The 22523-nt window shown below is 44.2% G+C and overlaps 2 protein-coding genes across 4 annotated transcripts in view; one reads left to right on the top strand and one right to left on the bottom strand.

Moving 5' to 3' along the window:
- The window catches only part of Katna1 (katanin catalytic subunit A1), a 34065-nt gene extending 29305 nt beyond the window's left edge, over window positions 1-4760 (top strand). For both annotated transcript variants that reach the window (XM_059272772.1, XM_059272773.1), the window contains exons 8-11: window positions 1036-1162; window positions 2313-2447; window positions 2835-2961; window positions 4488-4760. In XM_059272772.1, the coding sequence (XP_059128755.1) occupies window positions 1036-1162; window positions 2313-2447; window positions 2835-2961; window positions 4488-4686 (588 nt within the window). In that variant the 3' untranslated portion in view covers window positions 4687-4760. The remainder of the gene's footprint in view (window positions 1-1035; window positions 1163-2312; window positions 2448-2834; window positions 2962-4487) is intronic.
- A 1483-nt stretch (window positions 4761-6243) lies between these two features.
- On the bottom strand, window positions 6244-21780 carry Ginm1 (glycosylated integral membrane protein 1). 2 transcript variants are annotated; one of them, XM_059272770.1, is made up of 8 exons: window positions 21610-21780; window positions 17370-17429; window positions 15927-16023; window positions 13219-13370; window positions 12268-12424; window positions 11082-11215; window positions 8867-9030; window positions 6244-6913 (listed from the first exon to the last, which is right to left on the bottom strand). In XM_059272770.1, the coding sequence occupies exons 1-8, from the start codon at window positions 21721-21723 to the stop codon at window positions 6802-6804; spliced, it is 990 nt and encodes a 329-aa protein (XP_059128753.1). In that variant the 5' UTR covers window positions 21724-21780; the 3' UTR covers window positions 6244-6801. The 2 variants fall into 2 exon arrangements, with proteins under 2 accessions (XP_059128753.1, XP_059128754.1); XM_059272771.1 differs by having other exon boundaries at window positions 11082-11212.
- Between the last annotated feature and the right edge of the window lie 743 nt (window positions 21781-22523).

The following is a 22523-nucleotide window of genomic DNA, read 5'->3' as shown; positions in this document are numbered from 1 at the left end:
CCTGGTCCTCTGGGAAAGCAGTCAGTGCTCTTAACCACTGAGCCATCTCTCCAGCCCCGTGAATTTTTTCTATGTAAAAAAAAATAACCATCTAACTAGAATTTCTCTATTAGTCAGACACTATAATGTAAGGGAATGGTTTTAACCAAGCTTTTCCTAGAACCTACCAGTTGTTCATATTATCACTAGGGTGCAGGATAACACTGTATTTATCACATGCACACTTTTTTTTTTGAGAGGGAGCCAGAATTATACTGGAGAAAAAGATGTCTATGTTTTCATTAGAAGCTATATTTTAGAGCTGTGACAGTGTGCATCTGAAATCCCAGCAGGAGAAATGGGCTCAAGGTCATCTTCAGCTAGATAGCAAATCAGGGATACCTGGGAATCATGAGTTCCTGTATCCAAAAAAGAAAAAAAGGTGGGACAGTGAGATGATTCAGTGGTGCTTGCCACCAAGCCTGTCAGCCTGAATTTGATCCCTGAGACCCATGTGCTGGAAAGAATGATTGAACACCTGCAAGTTGTCCTTATGTAAATATGCTCTGTGGCTCGCCTACACCCACACATATGTGCACGCACACAAGTAAATGTAATTAAACTAACTTAAATAGGATGCCATGCCCTCTTTCTTCCATTAGGCAAGAGGAAAGGTGTAGTATGTAGATTTGTTTCTTTCTATTTTCTGTGTATGTATGAGTGCCTGTGTGTGAGCCTGTGTATCATGTGTGCTGGCCAGAAAGGCCAGAAGAGGATGTCAAATCCTCTGTAACTGGAGTTAGAGGAGTTGTTGTGAGTTGTCCATTTGCAAGCTGGAAACTGAACTCAGGTTCACTACAAGAGCAGCAAGTGATCATAAGCCGTCATTCAGCCTCAGGTTTCCCAGTTCCTAATCTATAGATTATTTCAGTGACACTGGGCCTTAGGCATACTAGGTAAGCACTCTATCACTAGGGTGTATCCCAGCCTCATATTATTTTTAAATAAGAAAAATCAAAATGCTAAAACCTGGTATTGCTTGGTTTCTTCCTTTAGGCTCGATTTTACTCTCCAGCTACCATATTTATTGATGAGATAGATTCCATTTGTAGTCGCCGAGGGACTTCTGAAGAGCATGAGGCAAGCCGAAGGGTGAAAGCTGAGCTGCTGGTTCAAATGGACGGTACGCACATGTCTGTGCATAGACCGACTTGGGATGGGAGCTGGCTGCGTATGCTCTTCCAGTCAGTCAAGCTGTTTGTAGTGCTAGTCCAGCATATTCAGTATGTGTTAGAACTCCAGAAGGATGAGGGGCAGGCGTTCAGGGCATAGAGATCAGTAGCAGTCAATGGATATTCTTGAGTGGGTGACCTGTCAGAAATAATGGCATCCACATACCTCTCTTTGGCATGTATATCGATTCTTTATTTTTAGCCACAGAACAAATGGACATAAAGTGCAAACAGATTGGCCTTAGAGGTTATATATGTACTTGGAATACTTTTTAAAAATGTATTCACAGTTTATGTATATGAGTGTTTGTTTCATGTATGTTTGTGCATCTTATGCATACTTGGTGCCAGATGAGGCCAGAAAAGGGTGTCACAACCCCTGGAACTGGAGTTTTGAGCTGCCACATGGTGCTGGGAATTGAACACAGGTCCTCTGGAAAAGCAGCCAGTGCTCTTAACCAATGAAGTATCTCTCCAGCCTGATAGGGTTTTTTGTTTTTGTTGCTTTTTCGAGACAGTGTCTACATAGTTTTGGCTGCCCTGAGTTTTGGCTGTCCTGAGACTCTGTAGATCAGGCTGGCCTCAAACTCACAGAGATCTGCCTGCCTCTGCCTCCAAGTGCTGAGATTTAAGGAATGCACCACCATGCCCAGTGATTTTTTTTTTCTTTTTCTTTTTTAAGTAATTGGTAAGTGATTAACTGAGCTGGTGTTTTCATTAAATCTCTTGTAGGTCATATTTGTACATATTTGTGTACTGCAAAACCTTTCATTTTCCTTGGGTCACATACTCACATGAGTCTTAGGGAGGCTGGGAGACTGCACTGCCCTGAATCGTTATGTACAGATTTCAGTCTGTTCAGAACTGAGCTTTTGCCGGGTGGTGGCGCACTCCTTTAATCCCAGCACTCGGGAGGCAGAGCCAGTCGGATCTCTGTGAGTTCAAGGTCAGCCTGGTCTACAGAGCGAGATTCAGGGCAGGCACCAAAACTACACAGAGAAACCCTGTCTCAAAAAAAAACGGAAAAAAAAAAAAAAAAAAAGAACTGAGCTTTATTTCATGAGTCCCACTCAGTAACTTTTATTCTCCCTACCCTTTTAGGTGTTGGAGGTGCTTCAGAAAACGATGACCCTTCCAAAATGGTTATGGTTCTGGCAGCTACTAATTTTCCCTGGGATATAGATGAAGCTTTAAGACGGCGTCTTGAGAAAAGAATCTACATTCCTTTACCATCAGGTATCATGACTCTTTTCTGGGAGCTCCAGTTATCAAGTAGATTTTATAATTTAAAATTTATACTAGCCTTCCTTGAGGAGGCAGATACATGCTCTTTCATGTGTTTGGCTACATCTAGAACCTGGAAGCCTTGAAAACTTGATAAGCACGCTTCTCCAAGAATTGGAAAACAATTTCTAATACTTTGTGGGCTTGAGGCGGACATGGTAGCTTATGCCTATAAATCCTAGTACTTTTAGGCTGAGGCAGGAGGATGATGAATTCAAGGCCAGCCTAAGTTCCATTATGAGACCATCCTTAAAACTATATCAGAAAGTAGGCTTGAGCAAAATACACAATATTCTGTTCCCATTGAATGTAAATTTTAAACTGTGTTTCTCCCATTAGCAAAAGGCAGGGAAGAACTGTTAAGAATAAGTCTTCGAGAGCTGGAACTGGCTGATGATGTTAACCTTGCAAGCATCGCAGAGAACATGGAAGGTTACTCGGGGGCGGACATTACCAATGTATGCAGGTGTGTATTTCTCACTCTCGGTTTTTGTAAGCCTAAACTTCAGTTGTGTTTATATTAAGGCAGATGACCTACCCTGGCTGGGAGATAGAGCTCATTTGTAGTGTTGGTCTAGCATGCAAGCCCTGAGTTTGATCCCTGGCATTACAAAAATCCCAACTCTACACTGCAGTATATTGATGGTTACAAGTTGGTTTTAAGTTAGTGTTAACAGGTGTTGGCTAGATATTTGCATTTGATGATTCACAGTCCATTTGAAAGCTCTACGTTCAAGAAGCATTGCTTCCCTGCAGTGTTAGATGGGAAATGACTCACAGGACACAGTAATACTGTAGTCTTGTAGTCATGCATACATGTAATCACCATGTCCTAAATGTAACTGGAGTAAGACTCTTTGTCCAGTTGGCTCAACAAGGCGTGGCCCTAATCTAAGTCTCAGGGACTTGACTATACTAGCTGCCACATTTCTAAGTGAGCACATCACTCCGACTATGGGAATCAGATTATGTGTACAAGTGAAGTTACTGCCTCTGCGCATACATGGTGACTGCAGTTAAGGATGAACTTGGTCAGAGAAAGAAACTGCATGAGCTGGGTGTGTGGCTTAGGTGGTAGAATACTTTCTTAACTTGCACGAAGCCTTGGACTTGGTCCTCAGCACCACATAAGATGTGGTGGTGCAGGACTGTAATCCTAGCACTCAGAACATGGAGGCAGGAGAATCAGAAGTACAAGATCATCCTTAGCTACACTGCCGGTTTGAGGTCAGTCTGGGCTACATGAAACTTTTTCTCAAAGAGTGTAGCCCTGGTTGTCCTGGAACTCACTCTGTAGACCAGGCTGGCCTTGAACTCAGAGATCTACCTGCCTCTGCCTCCCATGTGTATGCCACCACTGCCCAGCTTATGAAAGACTGTCTTGATGTTAAATTTCTGTAATAGAAGGGAAAGGGAAAACATGCCTGATTTCCCTTATATGGAGAAAATGTTTAATTTTCTAGCTAACATTCTTTTCTGTCTTCATGGTGAATACCTATTTTTTTTTTTTTTTAAGATTAATTTATTTTAAGAATGCAAGTGCTCTATCTGAATGTACAACTTTATGCCAGAAGAGGGCATCAGATCCCACTAGAGATGGTTGTGAGCCACCATGTGGTTCCTGGGAATTGAACTCAGGACCTCTGGAAAAACAGCCAGTGCTCTTAACCTCTGAGCCATCTCTCCAGATCCCGAATACCTATGCTTTATTGAACACATAAGAAAACTCAATTGCAAGCTGCTTTATTATATCTTTTTACTTTATCTTGAACTGTATTTTCACCATTTATTACTGGAATTAATTAGTATACTTATTTCATTATGGAAGATTTCAATGCTAAAAAGCAACTCAAAGCAGGCCTTGTTTTCCAATGTAAGTTGCAATGTAGTATTAATGTTATGTATATAATGTGGGTAAGATCTTAGAGAATTTGACAGTTTTTAAATTCAATTAAAGTAACACTTTGGTCTTTTTAAAAACTTAATACCTAGGGATGCATCCTTGATGGCCATGAGAAGGCGTATTGAGGGTCTAACTCCAGAAGAAATCCGAAACCTTTCAAGAGAAGAAATGCATATGCCTACCACCATGGAGGATTTTGAGATGGCTTTAAAGAAAGTTTCTAAGTCAGTATCAGCTGCAGACATTGAAAGATATGAGAAATGGATAGTTGAGTTTGGATCATGCTAACTAACTTCTCACATGTAAATTGTGAGAAATCTGCCTTAAGTCTGAAAAATAATTAAATGTAGTATTTCATTGCACTGAGTGCTATATTTTTTTAAACTTTCATAATGGTGTGATTTTTAAATTCTTTCTGGTTCTAAATAAAGGCAATGTTTTTCAGCTACACATTGTTTTAATTTAGCACTGCTTGATTTCTGCTAAGTACAGCCTCTCCCTCACTGCATTTTGCTGTTGTATGGTAATAACTGAAAGCTAGCAAACACACTTGCAGCTAACTAAACCATAGCCAGACCTAGTGTATCTTCCTTCTCATCCGGTATCATGGTAGCTTCTCTTCCCTTTCTGTCAGAGTAAGAATAGGACTCTTGGGGCTCGAGAGATGGTTCAGTGGTTAAGAGTGCATACTGTTCTCACAAAAGCCTAATTTCAGTTCCTTGCACCCATGTTGAGTAGTTTCAAGGGGATACAGTGCCTCTGGGATCCTTGGAACTCGCATGGATGTGCACATACCCAGAAACACACACACACACACACACACACACACACACACACACACACACACACACCATAATTAATTAAAACAATCCAGCTAGGGCTAGGGATATATATAGTTCATTGCTAGGGTTCTTGCCTTAAGTTTGATCTCCAGCTCTGCATACAACCAAGCATAGTGTTACCTGCCTGTAATTCCAGCATGTAGGAGAATGCAAGATTGAGGTCATGCTTAACTACTTGGTGAGTCTGAGACCAGCCTGGACTACATACAAAAAATACCAAAAACCAGACAAGATTAAACTTCACTATCACACTTGTCATCCTCCCGCCTTCTCTCTCTCCTCAGTAGGCCTGGAGCTTTCCTGGTGTTTATTGGTTCAAGTCCCTACTATTGTAGGAAGAAAAAAAAGCAAAACAGCAAGCTTGGGCCATGTTTCCAAAATGGGTTATAACCAAAAACCTGAGACAGTCTCACTATGTGGCCTATCGAGGTCTTCCTCCTTGTCATTAAGTACTGGGATTACAGATGTGCTCTACCATATCTGGCTTTCAAAACTTTTAATGGAAAAAAAAATAAAAACCGCACAGAGTAAGATATGTGTACTAGATAACGTTGAAATAGGCAATCTGAGTGAACAATAACAAGATGAAGCGTGCTTATAAACAACACTATCCTTACAACTAGAAGGCTGAGGCTACACTCTTTAATTCCATGATGATGATAGCTTCTTGGAAAGATCCGAGCTTCACTTTGTTATGTGAATGAGAGGAGCTATACCACACCACTATATAGAGAGTGATTCTCACTTAGGTAAACTTAACCCAAACAGCTATACTTTTATCTTATTAATGGAAGGTAAGGAGGGCTGGAGAGATAACTGTATGATTAAAATGCTTCCTGCTCTTGCAGAACACCCAAGTTTGGTTCCCAGTGCCCATGTCAGGCAGCTCACCACCACTCTGTAACTCCAGCTGTAGGGATCCAGTGCCCTCTTTTGGCTTCGACTGGCATTTGTACTCATGTGCACATAGCTGCCCCCCCCCCATTAATTAAAAATAAAGCAATTATTTTTTTAAAAAGTTTATTTTAGAGTGAGAACATGTCACTACTACTTTTAAGTCCTGGTGCATTCAGGGTAAGCAGTTTTGGCACAGACACAGACCATGATACACTTCGGTGATTTCATACTGAGTCTTGTGTGTGATATAAAGGCACATTGTACTGAGAAAAAAAAAGTGTTAAGTTCTTCAGCTTTTAACGTAGAATTTTTCATAAAGTGCTTCTTATCAACCCTTACAATAGTAATCAAATAGTTTCTGCAGCAAAGGCACCTGGAGCTGCTGGCAACATGGTGTTCTGTCTCGCCGTTTTTTTCTTCTGGTTATTTCAGTCACATCTTCTTTTCCACTTAAATTTTCCCTTAATAATTCATCTTCTGAACAGCCAGCTCGTGTGTGGAGCGAGGTGAACTCTAACTTGGCACTGTAAAGGTCAGTTTTCAGGCAGTCTTAGGAATTTGGCAATTTCTATGTATAAACTGATTAATGATTTAAATAAAATGGTATTCAAATGGCAAGTCTGGAGACAATAGAGCAATCCAGAGTCCATGGTTGGAGACGGCTTTAAATACATGTTTTATCTTGGAGTTTTTCTGCTGTTTTCTCAGAGCCCTCTGGGTATAAGATGATGGGTGCCACATGCATAACGTTCATTTGATCCACCTGAAGAATTCCTCTGCAACACAAGATAAGTCGTTATTGCCAGGGTCACACATCTCCAGAAGGCTGGTGTACGACAGCACTACTTCAAGAGTACAGTCCATCTTCCCTCTCATGGTTTATACAGGCTGTACCAACTCTTGGCTCCAATTCTATTTAACCAAACACGCTGAGGGACTAGAAGGGAAGAGATCACTGCCTGGTCCTACAGGAAGGAGAACATGGTCTTCAGGGCAAGAGCTGTCATCACCCTAGACTGGTACAGGCTGGTGAAGAGGAAAGCCCAGGCAGCTTTCTAGTCGCTGTCCACTGAAGCACAACCTCAACCTTTAGATGTTTCTTTTTGTCACTAAAATCTGTGACCACATAGTAGGCTTTCATAGTGAACCCAAGATCTTCCATTACCAAGTTTCTCCCATTAAAACAGCAACCGAGCTTGGCTTAAAACCAAGCTGACTGCACAGTGGTGCTCAGACTGTCTGCTGCTCTCAGTTACTCTGTATGGCATACAACATCTGCCATTGTATTATATAATGCCACAGCTTGTTTCATTTTGGGTGCAAGCACTGATACACACTGACTCCACCTTGCTCTTGCAACTCAGTCACCAGCAGCCGTTGAGCACAGGCTTGAGGCAAAGGCCGATGGCTGAATTAAGTAAGTTGACTAGCTCCTAACTTAGCAAATGAGAAGCATATGGGCTTACAGACATTAGAGACACCAGGCCAGTGCAGTTACCAAGCACACCAGGGTCCCCTCACCTGTGTCCTGTATGAGCCAGGTGTGGTGGCACATACCTAGAATCCCAGGAGGCACAGGCTGGAGGGTCATTCATGAGTTCAAAGCCAGCCTGGTCTAAAACACCCAAGCTGAACAACAAAAAGAGCAGGTACTTAAGACTGGAGTATAGCAGCACCCATAAACTAAGCAGCCATCAGGCCATCAGGATTAACAGGTAACCAATGTTCCTGGTCCTGCCCGACAAGACCTACTGGCACTGCTATCCCAGGACACTGTGCCTAGAGCCAGCGTCTGAACAGCTAATGGACTGTGCCAATACCTGACAGTGGGCAGTGAGCGCATCTCTACAGGCTCTCTGCCTCTTGCCCTCAGAATTCTGGGGCCACTTTAACCCTTCCCTGGCCATTCAGCAAACTAACTCTGTGACCTGTCATGTGAGAGCTGAGTCAGGAGTAATTAGGAGTAGAGTGGACTGAAAGAACCTGTTTGCCAGTGGCCACAAAGAGCCAATGAAATCAAGGACACCCAGGCTTGCTGGCACACATCTGCAATCCCAGCACTTGGGACGTGCAGGTAGGAGGATCAGGAGTCCAAAGCCATCCTCAGCTTCATGGTCAAGTTTGGGGCCAGCCTGGGCTACATGAGTCCCTGCCCCATACAAGCAGCAGAGGGAGGGCATTTGGTGTTTTGTCTCTGTTCTGAGTGGTGCTGTGGTGAAGACCCTGCTGGGCTCCTGACACTGACTGAACTGATGCTTTGGAGGTGAGACAGTGGGTAGTGGTTTTACTGACTCCATGCATGCAGTATTCCCAGTGTTCCTGGTCATTTCTGCTCCACGGAGACTTAGCCACACCTCGTCATCGTTGGATCTCTGAAAGTACTATGATCTCAAGTAGTACATGGATGTATTTTAATTCCTTTAAAATTGAAAAATGGGCTAGAAATAGTTATTTTTTCCTTTCACTGTCTTACCCTAATTTTATACTTTCTACTATAAAATACAGTGAATATAATTTTTTTTAACCCAAGACAGAGTCCCTCTATGTAGCAGCCTTGGCTGTCCTAGAACTCATTCTGTAGATAGACCAAGCTTGGCCTCGAACTCACCTACATCTGCCTGTCCCTGCCTCCTGAGTGCTGGGATTAAAGCCATGCACCACCACCACCCGGTGCTATAACTTACTTTTTAATAGTTAAGATTAATAATGTCTCAAAACCAAATACTTACTTGTTCTCACAAACTGGGAAAAGCACCTTTAACACGGTTATGACTCCTGTTGCTCCCAGAACTCCGACGACCATGACGTTCAGAAACATGAAGAACACTGGGAACACACTGCCCCAGAACCGACAGAGAGCTTTCCGGAGCTTTTCCATCCACTGGCACATTACCTGGAAGGAGGGTTTGGATCAGAAAGGACAGTTCCATAAAACAAAATTTAAAATTTCTTTTTGCTTTTGAGATGGGGTCTCTATGGAGCCCTGGCTGCCTGGAACTCACTATGTAGACCAGGCTGGCCTCAAACTCTTAGAAATCTGCCTGCCTCTGCCTCCCAAGTGCTGAGATTAAAGGTGTATGCCACCATGCCTGGCAGAATTTCTTAATGTTTTGGCTTTGGGTTGACAGAAACAACATGTGTTTTGATTATAACAGTGTTATGTGTGTGTCAAAGCTAACTCAAGAGAAAAAGTAAATAACAAAGAAGCCTGGTTTGGGGTAAAAAGCTCAAAAATTAGTGCTTTTCCCTAGTTCTACAGTGATGGGGTGGGGGGACCACAGGACACACATAACATGACAACAAAATTTTATTTTAAAATGTACCGAAATAAATTTTTTTACAATCTTAAAAAATTATATTCCCAAGACACAGACTGTCTAACTACAAGTCAAGGGAGTATTAATGCTGACACACTAGTGAGAACTGTCCACTGTGGCAGGTCTACAGTCAAGGAGTATTAATGCTGACACACTAGTGAGAACTGTCCACTGTGGCCGGTCTACAGTCAAGGAGTATTAATGCTGACACACTGTCCACTGTGGCAGGTCTACAGTCAAGGAGTATTAATGCTGACACACTGTCCACTGTGGCAGGTCTACAGTCAAGGAGTATTAATGCTGACACACTAGTGAGAACTGTCCACTGTGGCCGGTCTACAGTCAAGGAGTATTAATGCTGACACACTGTCCACTGTGGCAGACTTTATTCAGCAGGTCCACATGGTTGGATCACGGGCCTGAGTGCAGGTGTCTGAGATGGTCTGCACTTGGCTGTGCTGGGGGGGAGGTCTTTTGCTCCACCCCTTGGCATTCCTATAAATACCCTGGGGCAGAGACAGTCAGAGCCCATTGGAATAGGTTCCAGGCCCTCTCGAGGCTATCCTGTATTTTCTATCTGTTTATCTCCACATTATAAATCCTTCTATCGAATATTTCCTGCTGCTAGCACTCAAGAAATCTCTGGGGAGCTGTGGGGTGGTGGGTAAATGCCCTGCACCACAGTGCAAAGTGCCCAACTAATCCACACTCCAGCAACCCCACACCAGCAATCTGCCCTTCAGTGAGAATTACCTGCACAGACCTTACCCTTTTGGGAGCAGACATATTAGGATACTCTCAGAACTCTTTCTATGGATGTAACATAAATGTTCTTAGTAGACATCAATGTAGCTTCACATAGAATACCCATCTGATTCCTTACAACACCTTGATGAAATATTTTACAGTACCTGATAGCCTAAGCATAGGTTAACCTGAGAAACAGGTTAGAGGTTAAGAACTGACCCAAGGTCACATAACTAGTAAGCGGCAGATCAGATTTAACCCACAGTCAATCACTGTGAGGATCTTGAGGGCACACTGCGCCTGTGTGTTACAAGGTGGGAGCTGAATGGAGATTTGAGAATGAACTGCGGAACTGAAGACTCCCAACCAAATGAAATCCTGGGCCTTGATAATCATGATCTGACTCTATCATTAAATTAGGTTTATAGAAGAAAATAGGAACACCTTGAATACTACATTAACATTAAGATACTGGCCAGCAAGGTAGCTCAGTGAGTAATTTGTGGCCAAGCCTCATGACCTGAGTATGGTTCCTGGGGCCAACTCCCAAAGGTTGTCCTCTGGTGAACGTGGGTGCACACCGACAGAGAGAGAGGAAAAAAACAAAAAACCCAAGTGAGCCAGGTGTGGTGACTCACACCTACAGTACCAGCACCCCAGAGATGGAGACAGGAAGAATGAGTCTGAGCTCAGCCGAGGCTACAAACTGAAAAACAAACTAACAAAAAACAAAACTGTAATGCATCCATCATTAAAAGTGATCCACTATTTGAATCTTTATGGTTTCCTCCTCATTTTAAGGAGACATTTACCTTCTTCACCATAACCGTAACTGCCTATGGTAACACCACATAAAGATAGCACTAAGTATTAGATTTACCTTGTATGAAGATGGAGGCTCTGCTCTGAGGGGAGTCTCGGGCAATTTGCCAGGTAAAGCATTTCCTTCCACAGTGGTTTCCACATTCCCAATGAGGTAATGGCTAGTGGTCTGCAAGGAACTAATGCTTCCTACTGAAGAGGGAACAAAGTTATCAAATGCTAACAGCATGCTGGCATCTTCTGCAAGCCCCAATAGAGCACACCATAATATCTGCGATTGCTATCCTAACATATATTCCACCATGAGAGAACAAGAATCTTATTCACTTATTTAACACCGGAAGAAGAAATGCACTCAGACCACTATACAGGGCTACAGAAGTTATGGTTCTGTCACACAGAAAATCTAAATGTTCAGTTCTGCCAGGGATGGTGCTCACTCCTGTAATCCCAGCACTTGTGAAGCAGGAGGAGCACAAATTCAAGGCGACCCTGGTCTACCTATCACATTACAGACCAGGCTGGGCTACAGGGTAAGACCCTGTCGAAATAAAGAAAGGGAGAGAGACAGACAGACAGGAAGGAGGGAAATACAATAAAATGTAGAAGTTCTACCAGGTGTAGTGGTCTACAGAGTGAGTTCCTGAACAGCCAGTGCTACAGAGAAACCCTATCTCAAAAACAACACAACAAAATAAAAATGTAAAAGTTCATCTTTGGTCCCACTCTCAAAGTACTTTTTTTAAGGAGCCTATTTCTGAATACATTAAATAAGTAAAGATATACAGCAGCATTTGTAATGACAAAAATGCTTAAGAGCACATAGAGGACTGGAGGGCTGGCCCTGGTTAAGAGAGCCAGCCGCTCTTTCAGAGGACTTGAGTTCAGTTCCCAGCACCCATCTTGTGACTCTAGCTCCAGGGATCTGACTCTTTTATGGCTTCCGGAGGTATGTATACACACACACACACACACACACACACACACACACACACACAAATAAAAATATTTTTTTAAGTATATAAGGTAAGCTTGGTGGTAGTGTAGGCCTTTAGTCCCAGCACTCAGGAGGCAGAGGCAGGTGGACCTCTGAGTTTAAGGCCAGCCTGGTTTACAGAGTGAGTTCCAAGACAGCCAGGCCTACACAGAAAAACCCTGTCTTGAAAAAAACAAAAAGGAAAAAGAAAGGGCATATAAGACAAAATAATTTCACTAACATTTTAAATAATGGTCTTTTAAATTACCTTTTTTGGAAAAGTTGGGAAGGGTAAACAAAATGTCACTGTCTTGGGAAATAGAATAAAGCATGCTTTCTTCCAAAGGAAGGGAAAAGTTTGAATGTCTGAGTATTCTCTGGTTCTTAACTAAAATGTCAATTTCGGTAACATCCTTTTGTTGAGCCTATGAAAGAAAAAATAAGTACCTTTTACTTTAAATAACGCCCTCGTTGACTTCTATAACTAAAAGACATGTCCCATTCAGCCAGTTGCTCCTTACTCCCTCCCACCCTGTGAGGCATTTACACCTTCAATGCAGCTTCATTCACACATCCCTGAACCATGAACACAATCGAGTCCCTTCACTCTCTCTGTGTGCTGATGCTCATCACATTTTAAGTGACATATGAATGTGAGATTTTTAAAAAGTAAAATGCAAAAACAACAAAAATGCCACATGATTAAATCCAGACAATTCTAGGGCACTGTGGTATCTTGAATGGCCCCCACAGGCTCATTCATTTGAATGACTGATCCCCAGTTGGTGGAACTGTTTGGGAAGGATTAGGAGGTGTGGCCTTGCTGAAGGAGGTATGCCACAGGTGGGTGAGTACTGAGGCCCAGTCTGTCTGTCTGTCTGTCCGTCCATCTCTCTCTCTCTCTCTCTCTCTCTCTCTCTCTCTCTCTCTCTCTGCCTGCGGATCAGGGTGTAGCTCTCACCTACTTTTCCAGCACCATGCCTGTTTGCCTACTGCCACACTCCCCACCATGATGATAATGAACTGACTAAGCAAGCCCCAATTAAATGTTTTCCTCTATAAGTTGCCTTGGTCATGGTGTCTCTTCACAGCAATAGAAAAGTACCTAAGACGGGAACCTTCTTCCTTTTTTTGTTTTGTTCCTTTGTCAGAAACAAAACCACTCAGCACCTGCACACACAGCACAAATTCACCCCCGTTAACAAGCATATTGTCTCACTTGTCTTCCATCAATCTCTACCACCTCTTCTTGAATAACAATTAATTGTGAACTGGAACCAGATGTCATAGGCCACTCATGAACTAAGATCCTTACAGTGACAATTCCAAAATATTCTTTCTCTTCCAAATTTTCCAGATTTTCATTCTTCACTATTAAAAAAATAAAAAAAAAGCAGTGAGACTGTGCACCAAAGTTACCACCAAAGCTGTTACTGTAGTTGACCATTTCTATGACATTTACTTGGAACAAGACAGCAGCAAACACATTTTATTGGCTTCCTTCATCCTTGACCTTAACAGTCTCAGGTTTATAAAAGCAGAGATGAGCTGCCAAGTCCGTGCAGTGGCTTCCACTCATTAGAGAAGGAAATGCCTCCTGGTCTGCGTGCTATCGTGGCAGCGCCTCCGCTGTGGTTTCACGTTGGCTGCCAGCGAAGAGCGACACAGCACAGATGGAAAGCAAGTCACAGGACAGTCAGTCCCGTTCACATAAGTCAGCATCACTTATTCACCCCTAACACCCAGCCAGGGAGAGAAGACTCCATGCAAGCTGTGTGGCTTTACTTTTGAGTTTTCTTTTCTTTGTTTTTGGAATGTTCTTGATTCTTTGCACCCAGTGGGTGACTTTTTACAGCTGGAGAGGACAGGAGTAGGAAGAGGGTAAGAGGAGTCTGCAATCCCTCCATCATGGTGATGGGCAAGATATGACCATATTTCATTGTATACATGGATGAAAGTCTCAAAGTGAAAGACAAAATTTAAAAGAATAAAACAGCTAGGATAGTGGTGCATGCCTATAATCCTAGCACTTGGGCAGCTGAGGCAGCATGGGGCCAGCCTGAGCACATAACAAAGCTGTCCCACAGACGCATATGAAGGGGCTGGAGAGATGGTGCACTCATTAAGAGCTGACTACTCCATCAGAGGATCTGAGCTCAGAACCCAGCACCCACAGCAGGTGGCTTAACATGGCTCAAACAGGGACAAATGTTCCCTTCTAGCCTCTGCGGGCATCTGTACACACATAAAATAAACCTTTAAAACTTTTTTAAAGCAACACACACCAATCAATTTGCTACAAGATGAGCATGCAGTTGCTGCCTCTCAAATATAAGGACTAATTTGTCAAGGAAGCACACAGATATACATTCTAAATGCACACCCAATAGCTTAAACTCACTGTGAGCCTTGAAAGGGCTATTCCTTTCACCCAGAACAGCTGATACCCAATTCATTAGCCATTTAACTATCCTCAGTTATAGTCTGCTCCTCAGGCTCCAGCCATGCCATGCTCACAGTAGCGCAGAATATGCCACCGTGGTGTAACTCTGATTAATGCCCTCCCTGCTCCAGCACTGTCAGCCAGCTCTCCCTCGGGGAGGCGCCTCATCATGGCCTCCACTCCTTTACCATGAGCAACTCCCTCGTGTTCTTTACCATTCACAACTTTAAAATACCGTTGTAGTGTCTAACTGGTTTCATTATGCTTATTGTGGTGCTGTGGGTGGAACCCAGGGCTGTCTACTTGCTCGGCAAATGTCCTACCACAGAGCTATAGCTCCAGCACCTTAAAAAATGTCTTGAGCTGGGGCAGGCGGTTTGCACCTTCCCTCACTATGTTGTCCAGACTGCTTCAAACCCAAGGATGCAGTGACTCTACCACCTCAGCCACCCCAGCAGCTGGGACTGGGGAAACACAAGTTTGGTTACCATAGTGCCTGGTTTAATAAATCAGTGTTTCAATTGCCTGTTTCCTCACTAGTGCCCCAGCCTGGTCAGCATGTCTAAGCCTACAGCCTAGGACATAAGGGAGTCAACAGTGGAAAAGTGTAGTTTTCAATACACCAGAGTGGTAACTCTTTAGTGCTCGAATCTCATATCGCTAATGTTGAATAAATTAAAACAACAAAAGCCCCCATGTTGACTTCCTCCCCGCAGTAGTCAGCCTTCTAAGAATGCCCTCAATGATGCTTGCTGCCAGGCATGAATCCCTCGCTTAACTCCCCACCTCAGTGCCAGCTGGGTCACTGCTTCTCACAAGCCACAGAACATTGACACCTCCCATATTCTTTAGTTTATTCAAATAAAACGGTATATCCCAACATAGTATTATCTGATTCTTTAAATAACAAAAAAACCTTAAAGTTTAAAAAGAAAAAAGGGCTGAAGAGCTAGCTTAGCAGTTAAGAGCACTTGCTGCTCTTGCTGAGGACCTGGGATCAGTTCTTAGGGCCCACATGGCAGCTCACAATTGCCTAGCACTTCAGTTCCAGGGGATCCAACATCCCTTTCTGGCCTCCTTGGGCACCAGGCACACAAGTGGTACACAGATATAATGCAGACAAAACACCATATACATAAAAATAAATGAATCTTAAAAGAAGAAACATTCTGTTGACAGATGAGTAAAAGAAATAAAGTAGGACCCATACATACAATTAATATCTGTTAATTTTCTGCAATTGTGAATTTGCAGGATTTGAGCTCTTGCTAGTCCACATCTATGCCCACTCTTACACTGTTAACTACCAGAAACTATATGCCAGTCTCATGAAGGAACAATGTATCAATAATCAACACAATTTAAATGCCTTAGTTACTATTATAGAAATAATCTATTACTTTAAAGAGGAACTTTATCACATCCAGTACTAACTTAGTATTATTAAAGACAGAGCAGTGTTGGAAACAATTAGTAGTACTCACCTATCAAAGTCTGACAGCTTATTCGGGTTACACCACTATTTACAGGTAAGTCATTTACATATACCTGTCCATTCTCATAGGTTATGTTAAGAACAACCTTAAAATAAAGCAGCATATACATTAATTCCAATGGTTTATAAATGACAACAAACTCTTCATGTCAAAAATATATTATCTAACTCTATGTGTGGCAGGAGTCATAGTTTAGATCAAGGATTTGTGTATTGGAGGCTTGGTCTCTCAGTGTGGTGACGTTCAGGTGGGGATCTCTAAGATACAAACCTTATAATCCCTGGGACCCCAGTCTCTCTCCCATTGGTATCTGGAATGCACACTTTTGTTCTCGTGTGAGCTCCTATCACTGTGGCACCACTGGCCATGAGACCAGAGACAAACCAATGTCGGCAATATGCCCTTGAACCTCTGCAACTAAGTGAAGAGCAAACAACAAGAGCCTTCTTGGTTTTGTCTCAGGCTTTGGTTTTGCTTGGTTTCCTTTTTAAAAATTTATTTCTTTTTATTTTATCTGTACGGATGTTTTGCCTGCATGTATGTCTGTGCACTGTGTGTGTGTGTGTGTGTGTGTGTGTGTGTGTGTGTAGTGTCTAAGAGGCAAAGAGGGTACTAGGTCCCCTGGAACTGCAGTTCCATGTTGAAGGCTAGGTTGATGTATGGAGAAGGAACAGTGTTCCTCTAAACTGCAAGCATGCTTGGCAGACCTAGCAGTGGCCTTGGGCCAGGGCCTTGTGAGATCTATGGCTTCCGATCCGAGAACCCCACTCTTCCTACCCCAAGGGGCTACAGTTATCAGTCCCAGGCCCACCCTCCAACACCCTTGAATAGCCTGTGTTCCCCTTGTGAAGCATTGCTTGATTAGCTTCCAGATGATTCTTCCCAGAGATTTTTGCAGACATTGCCACATTTCTCTCCTAAAAACCACATACAAGATACCGTACTTCTTAATAAGCTTGCCTGGCATAAGACATAGCTTATGCAAGACCTCCTGACCCTAACTCTTCTATCTTCTTTATCTTCTCATCCCCCTTAGAACCCCATCACTGAAGAATTACAGACAGTTGTGAGCTGCCATGTGCGTGCTGGGAATCAAACACAGGTCCTCTGCAAGAGCAGCCAGTGCTCTTAATCACTGAGCCATCTTCCCAGTCCTTGGACTTTGGTTTCTTAAGACAGTCTCACTACTTAAGAAGCCCGGGCTGATTTTTAACTTGAGGTAAGCCTCTGCCTCAGCCTCCAAAGTGCTGGGATTACAGGCATGGGTTGCCATTCCCAGCTTCATTAGCAAAGTGGGTAACCAGGTCAGTTACAGCCTGGCACAGCTATTTCCTCAGGCATTTCACTGTAATAACGGAAAATGGACCAATACGATTAGTAAAAATTCCTAGCTAAATGCTATACTAAAAATATAGTCAAAAGGAGACAAACCTGTTCTTCAGACACCTCCCCACTGTCTCTCAAGGTAGTTACATTAATTCTGATGCCATCCTGCAAAACAAATGTATAGGTTGGGTAGATACACATTTACAAATTGAAAATAAACTTGCTGTAGAATATTATTTTAAGGTGTGATACTTTTGTTTTATGTTGCATTTGTTTAACTCTGTGAAGCTGTGTTACTGTGCCTGTCTAAAACACCTGATGGTCTAATAAAGCGCTGAACAGTCAATAGCAAGGCAGGAGAAAGGATAGGTGGGGCTGGCAGGCAGAGAGAATATATAGAAAGAGAAATCTGGGAGGAGAGAAGAAGTAGCCAGAGAAGGGAGAGTACTCCAGGGGCCAGCCACCCACCTACATAGCAAGCCACAGAGTAAGAGTAAGATTTACAGAAGTAATAAAATGGGAAAAGCCCAGAGGCAAAAAGTAGAAGGAGCCAGGCGGTGATGGCACACACCTTTAATCCCAGCACTCAAGAGGCAGAAGCAGGTGGATCTCTGTGAGTTCGAGGCCAGCCTGGTCTACAGAGTGAGTTCCAAGACAGAGAAACCCTGTCTTGAACCCTCCCCCCAAAGTAGATGGGATAATTTAAGTTAAGGAAAGCTGACTAGAAACAAGCCAAGCTAAGGCCAGGCATTTATAAGAATAAGGCTCCGTGTGTGACTTATTTGGGAACTGGGTGGCGGGCCCCCCCAAAAGAGCAAAGATAACCAAAAACAACAACCCAGTTCTTTAAAAATTTGATTGCTATTGTATGTGTGCACATGAGTGCAGGCACACATATGCCACGGTCTATGCATGGAGGTCAGAGGACAATTTTGGGAAGTCGGTTCCCTTCTCCACCTTTGGGTTCTGGGGATCAAACTCAAGTGGTCAGCCTTTGCAGCAAGTGCTTTTACTTGCTGAGCCCTTCACCCAGAGAATAACCAGTCCTTTTTCATTTCTTCTGTTATGATTTTTAAATTTATTTTTATTATTTTAAACTAGGTGTGGTGGGGCATATGAGTCCAGGTGCTCTCAGCTATTTAAGGCATTGGATTGCGGAGAGCGGGAGTTTAGGCAGAGAATGTTACTCGTGCCCACTACCCCTACCCCACAGAAGATTTCTACTACTCATTTCCCACCTTCCTTTACAGTTTTATTAGCTGTGTTCTTTAAACAATGCACTGCTTAGCTTTATCTCTTTCTGGGCGTTACAGAAGCAGAGCAGTTTACCTGGGACTTCGTCTTGCAGTAGAGTCACTCACTCTAGAGGCGTGCAGCAACAGTCACTGATGTACAAGGCTGTGTAACGATTCCACTGCCCATGGATACCCGTGCTTTCTTATTGAACCCACTCTGACCCCGCCTGGGCACACCTCTTGGGTAAGTGTCTGCAGCTGGCACTTTTGCTCTTGCTCAAGGTCTGATCAACAACTATTTACCCAAATACCCAAATACTTAAATCTACTGATGGCATTGTTGTAGGAAAGCACTACTGTCCACAGGGACCTGTCACTGTTAACTGAAAGCTTTTCTATTAGGAGTAGGGGTGTAGCCAATCGGTCTAGTTCATCTGGGAGTGGGGCTGCATGATAACAAGGCTTGAGCCATCTCACCACAGTACACTGCCCTCCTCCCTCCCCCAACCCTTTTTCTATTTATTTTGAGACAGAGTATGTGATAGTTAATCTTCACTGTCAAGCTGACTAGATTTAGAACCGCCTGGGGGACATACCTCTGGGTATGTCTGTAAGGGCTTCTCCAGAGGTTTAAGATCCACCCTGAATGTGTGGGCAGGACCAGATCATGGACTACTTTGGATTGAATATAAATTGGGAGAAAGCCAGCTGAGCACCGGCTGTCCTTTCTGTTTCCTGATGCAGGTGCGCTCTACCAGGTGCTTCCTGTTCTTTCTGTGTCTTCGCCTGTTTCCTGATGCAGGTGAGCTCTACCAGGTGCTTCCCGCTCTTCCTGTGTCTTCACCTGTTTCCTGACCACAGGTGCGCTCTACCAGGTGCTTCCCACTCCTCTTCCTGTGTCTTCACCTGTTTCCTGATGCAGGTGCACTCTATCAGGTGCTTCCCGCTCCTCTTCCTGTGTCTTCACCTGTTTCCTGACCACAGGTGCGCTCTACCAGGTGCTTCCCGCTCCTCTTCCTGTGTCTTCACCTGTTTCCTGATGCAGGTGCACTCTATCAGGTGCTTCCCGCTCCTCTGGCTGTGCCCTCACCCATCATGAGAGGATCTGCTAATCAGAAGCCATTATTCTTCTACAAGCCCATAAAAAGCCTTGTTTGAGAATCCTCTACAGCTTCTGCTTTTCAAGAGTAAATATACACCATACTTAGTGTATATTTACTTACTGTATTAAATATCTTATCGTTTGCTTAGCAACATCATGGTTTATAAAAGATGAAAGACACAGGTGTGTTTTGCTTTGTTTTTTTCCTAAAAAAAAAAAAAAGTTCAATTCTTTTCCTACAGATATGGAGGCATACCTCAATGGTGGAGCCTAAGAAGGTTCAAGACCCTGGGCTCAATCTCTAGCACACACACACAAGCATACGCTTGTGAGTGTGGTGCGTCCGTGCACGAATGAATGTATGTATGCATACACCAATCTTTTTGATACTCTTGAATGATTTCATATGCATATATTCATATACACACAATTTGTTTTGATGCTCTTGAATGCTTTCACTGAAAAAAGAGAATTCCATTCTTACTTTCATCTGACATTAAATTTTCAGATCCAGCTCACAGCTCTTCCTCTGAGAACTTAAAAAAAGGTTTTTTTAACCCTTATTTTTGTTTTATGTGCATGGGTGTTTTGCCTGCTTTCCAAAAGACCTAGAAAGGGAGAGAGAAAATGGTGAAGTCACTAGGAGCTAGCCCACAATGCTGTGGGCTTAACCTTGCAGGTAAGATTTTTTCTTTTTCTGTGTGGGTAAGTTCCAAATGCTTCTTAGGTTCATAAGTGATGATGAAGAATCTTCAAAACTGCCAAAGAGAGGAAGTAAGTCCATACCTCCATAACTTTAAAACCACCCCATATTTATTCCTGGTGCTTGTTCATACCATTGCTTTTTACCCAGAAGCAACTGTGGCTCACGTAAAACTTCATATATAAGTGTGTTTAAGTCGAAATATCCAGAATGTGTCCAAACTGACGCTGCGGCTTGTTTGAAATTTCTGTACCCAGAGGAGTTATAGCATAACTCTAAAACATTACAAGTAAAATGAAGGACTGGAGAGATGACTCAAGGGTTATTATAAAAGCACTTATTGCAAAACCGGATGACCGTGGGGAACGGAACACCGACTCCACAAGGTTGTCCTCTGACCTCCACTTCTGTGGCATATGTCCCCGATCCAACATCATACACACATAAGTAAATTTTTAAAAATAAAAAGTGGCATTTATCATGTAAGTCACTTCTATATTTAGTGTGTTCCCACCAAAATAGTAAGGTGTTCAAACTCGTAAGTTTCATGTCATTTGGGGAAAACTCGAACTTTATACTCTCCAAACTTTCTTCCGACTATACAAACGAAGAAAGGCAAATGTCGCGGCAACAAAAGTAAACATGGGCTGCCACGGTCCTCCGAGTCAGCCAGGTACAGTCACCTGCAAGGCTTGTGACACCGAGGGACTGAATCCGGTTCCCCGGGGGATGCTGAAGTTCATCTCCGACCCGTGACGCAGGGAGGACCCCTCAACTAACATCCAATAAAAAGCCACGCCGGGAAACGCGAGGTCTTCTGCCTCTCCCCGTCGCCAGCCCGAGTGGCCCGGCGGCCGGGGAAAGGCGCTCCCTCCCGGTCTCTGCGGAGCAGACACAGGTGGCCAGGAAAGCTGCTAACTGGCAGCACAAACGCCGACAGGCCCAAGGGCCGGGCTCTATCCCAGGAAGCAGCCATAACGAACACCCGAGGTCACTGGCGATCGCGCAACTTTCGGCAGCCAAGCCAGGCAGGACCGCGACAGTTCGGGAAGCGCTACGAATCTCAAGTTCGGTGGCTGTAGGCTTGGCCACACACTCCAGGGCGCCTGCGCGCCTTCCTCGCGTTCTCCTTCGGGCGGCCCACCCCGCCCGGCATCCCGGAGAGCCTCCCCTTCTATCCTCCGGGTGCCCAGACCCCGTCCAGCCCGGCCCCGGCCTGTCCGCCTACGGGAGGGGACAGCGCCACCTCGACCGGCCTCCCGGAGGTCCGCGGAGGAGCGGCCCGCTGCGCCCGCCCTGCCCTACCTGCGGGGCTGTGGACGGCGGCCTGGGCGCGCTGGTGGTCAGCCACCCCACGGCTGGCAGCGCCACGAACAGCAGCAGCCGGACGGGCAGCGGCGCCGATAGGGTGCCCTCCATCTTGGACAACACCGGGCGCCGGGCGGCGGGAGGTGAGGGCGTGGAGGAATGGGAGGGGCGGGGCCGCGGGCAGGGGCGGGGCCGGAGGAGGGAGAGGCGGAGTCAGGGGCGGGGCCGCGGGGGCGGACTCCTGCCAAGAGGGGGAAGGCTCGCTGAGCTGCTGAGGTTGCGCACGCCTTTGCACGTCAAAAGCGGGAGTCAAGTTTGGCGACAGTCCTCGGGCGCTTGGCGTTGGAAAGTGATTCTACAAAACAAGTGCGATTCTTTTCGGTGCCATTACTTGTGAAGAGGTGTTCTTATTTTCTCTTTCGAAACAGGATCTCATGTAGCCTAGGCTGGCCTTGTACTACTACTGATCGTGCTGCTACCACCTCCTGAGTGCTGGAATTACAGGAGTGCGCCGCCACCCTCTCACCTCCTCAACCTCGCCGTTACTTTTTCACTAGTATCATCAGTATGTTCATATATTTACAAAATGAAAACACAAGTAGTATGTTATAAACTGTTATGAATGAAAAATAAAACATTTAACATGTGGGAGGGGTATTCTGGCTGGCCTAGAACTCGCTGTGTACACCAGGCTGGCATCCAGCTTGCGATAATCCTCCTGCCTCTGCCTCCTGCGTGTTGAGATTACAGCCAAATGCTAATTTAGCAGTTGCCACCTTTGGCTACAAAAGAGAATTTCTGAAATGGTTTTGAAGTACGGGGGGCCTCCTTATGTTCCCAAGTATCTCATTTAATTAGTAGTTTGAACTAGGGCTGGGAAACAGATTTCAGTCCTCCAGATGGCGTGTTGT

Source organism: Peromyscus eremicus, chromosome 8b, assembly GCF_949786415.1.
Source record: "Peromyscus eremicus chromosome 8b, PerEre_H2_v1, whole genome shotgun sequence".
In the NCBI taxonomy this organism is placed as follows: domain Eukaryota; kingdom Metazoa; phylum Chordata; class Mammalia; order Rodentia; family Cricetidae; genus Peromyscus; species Peromyscus eremicus.
The sequence above is the reverse complement of the archived record's forward strand: the minus strand, read 5'-3'. Positions and strand labels throughout refer to the sequence as shown.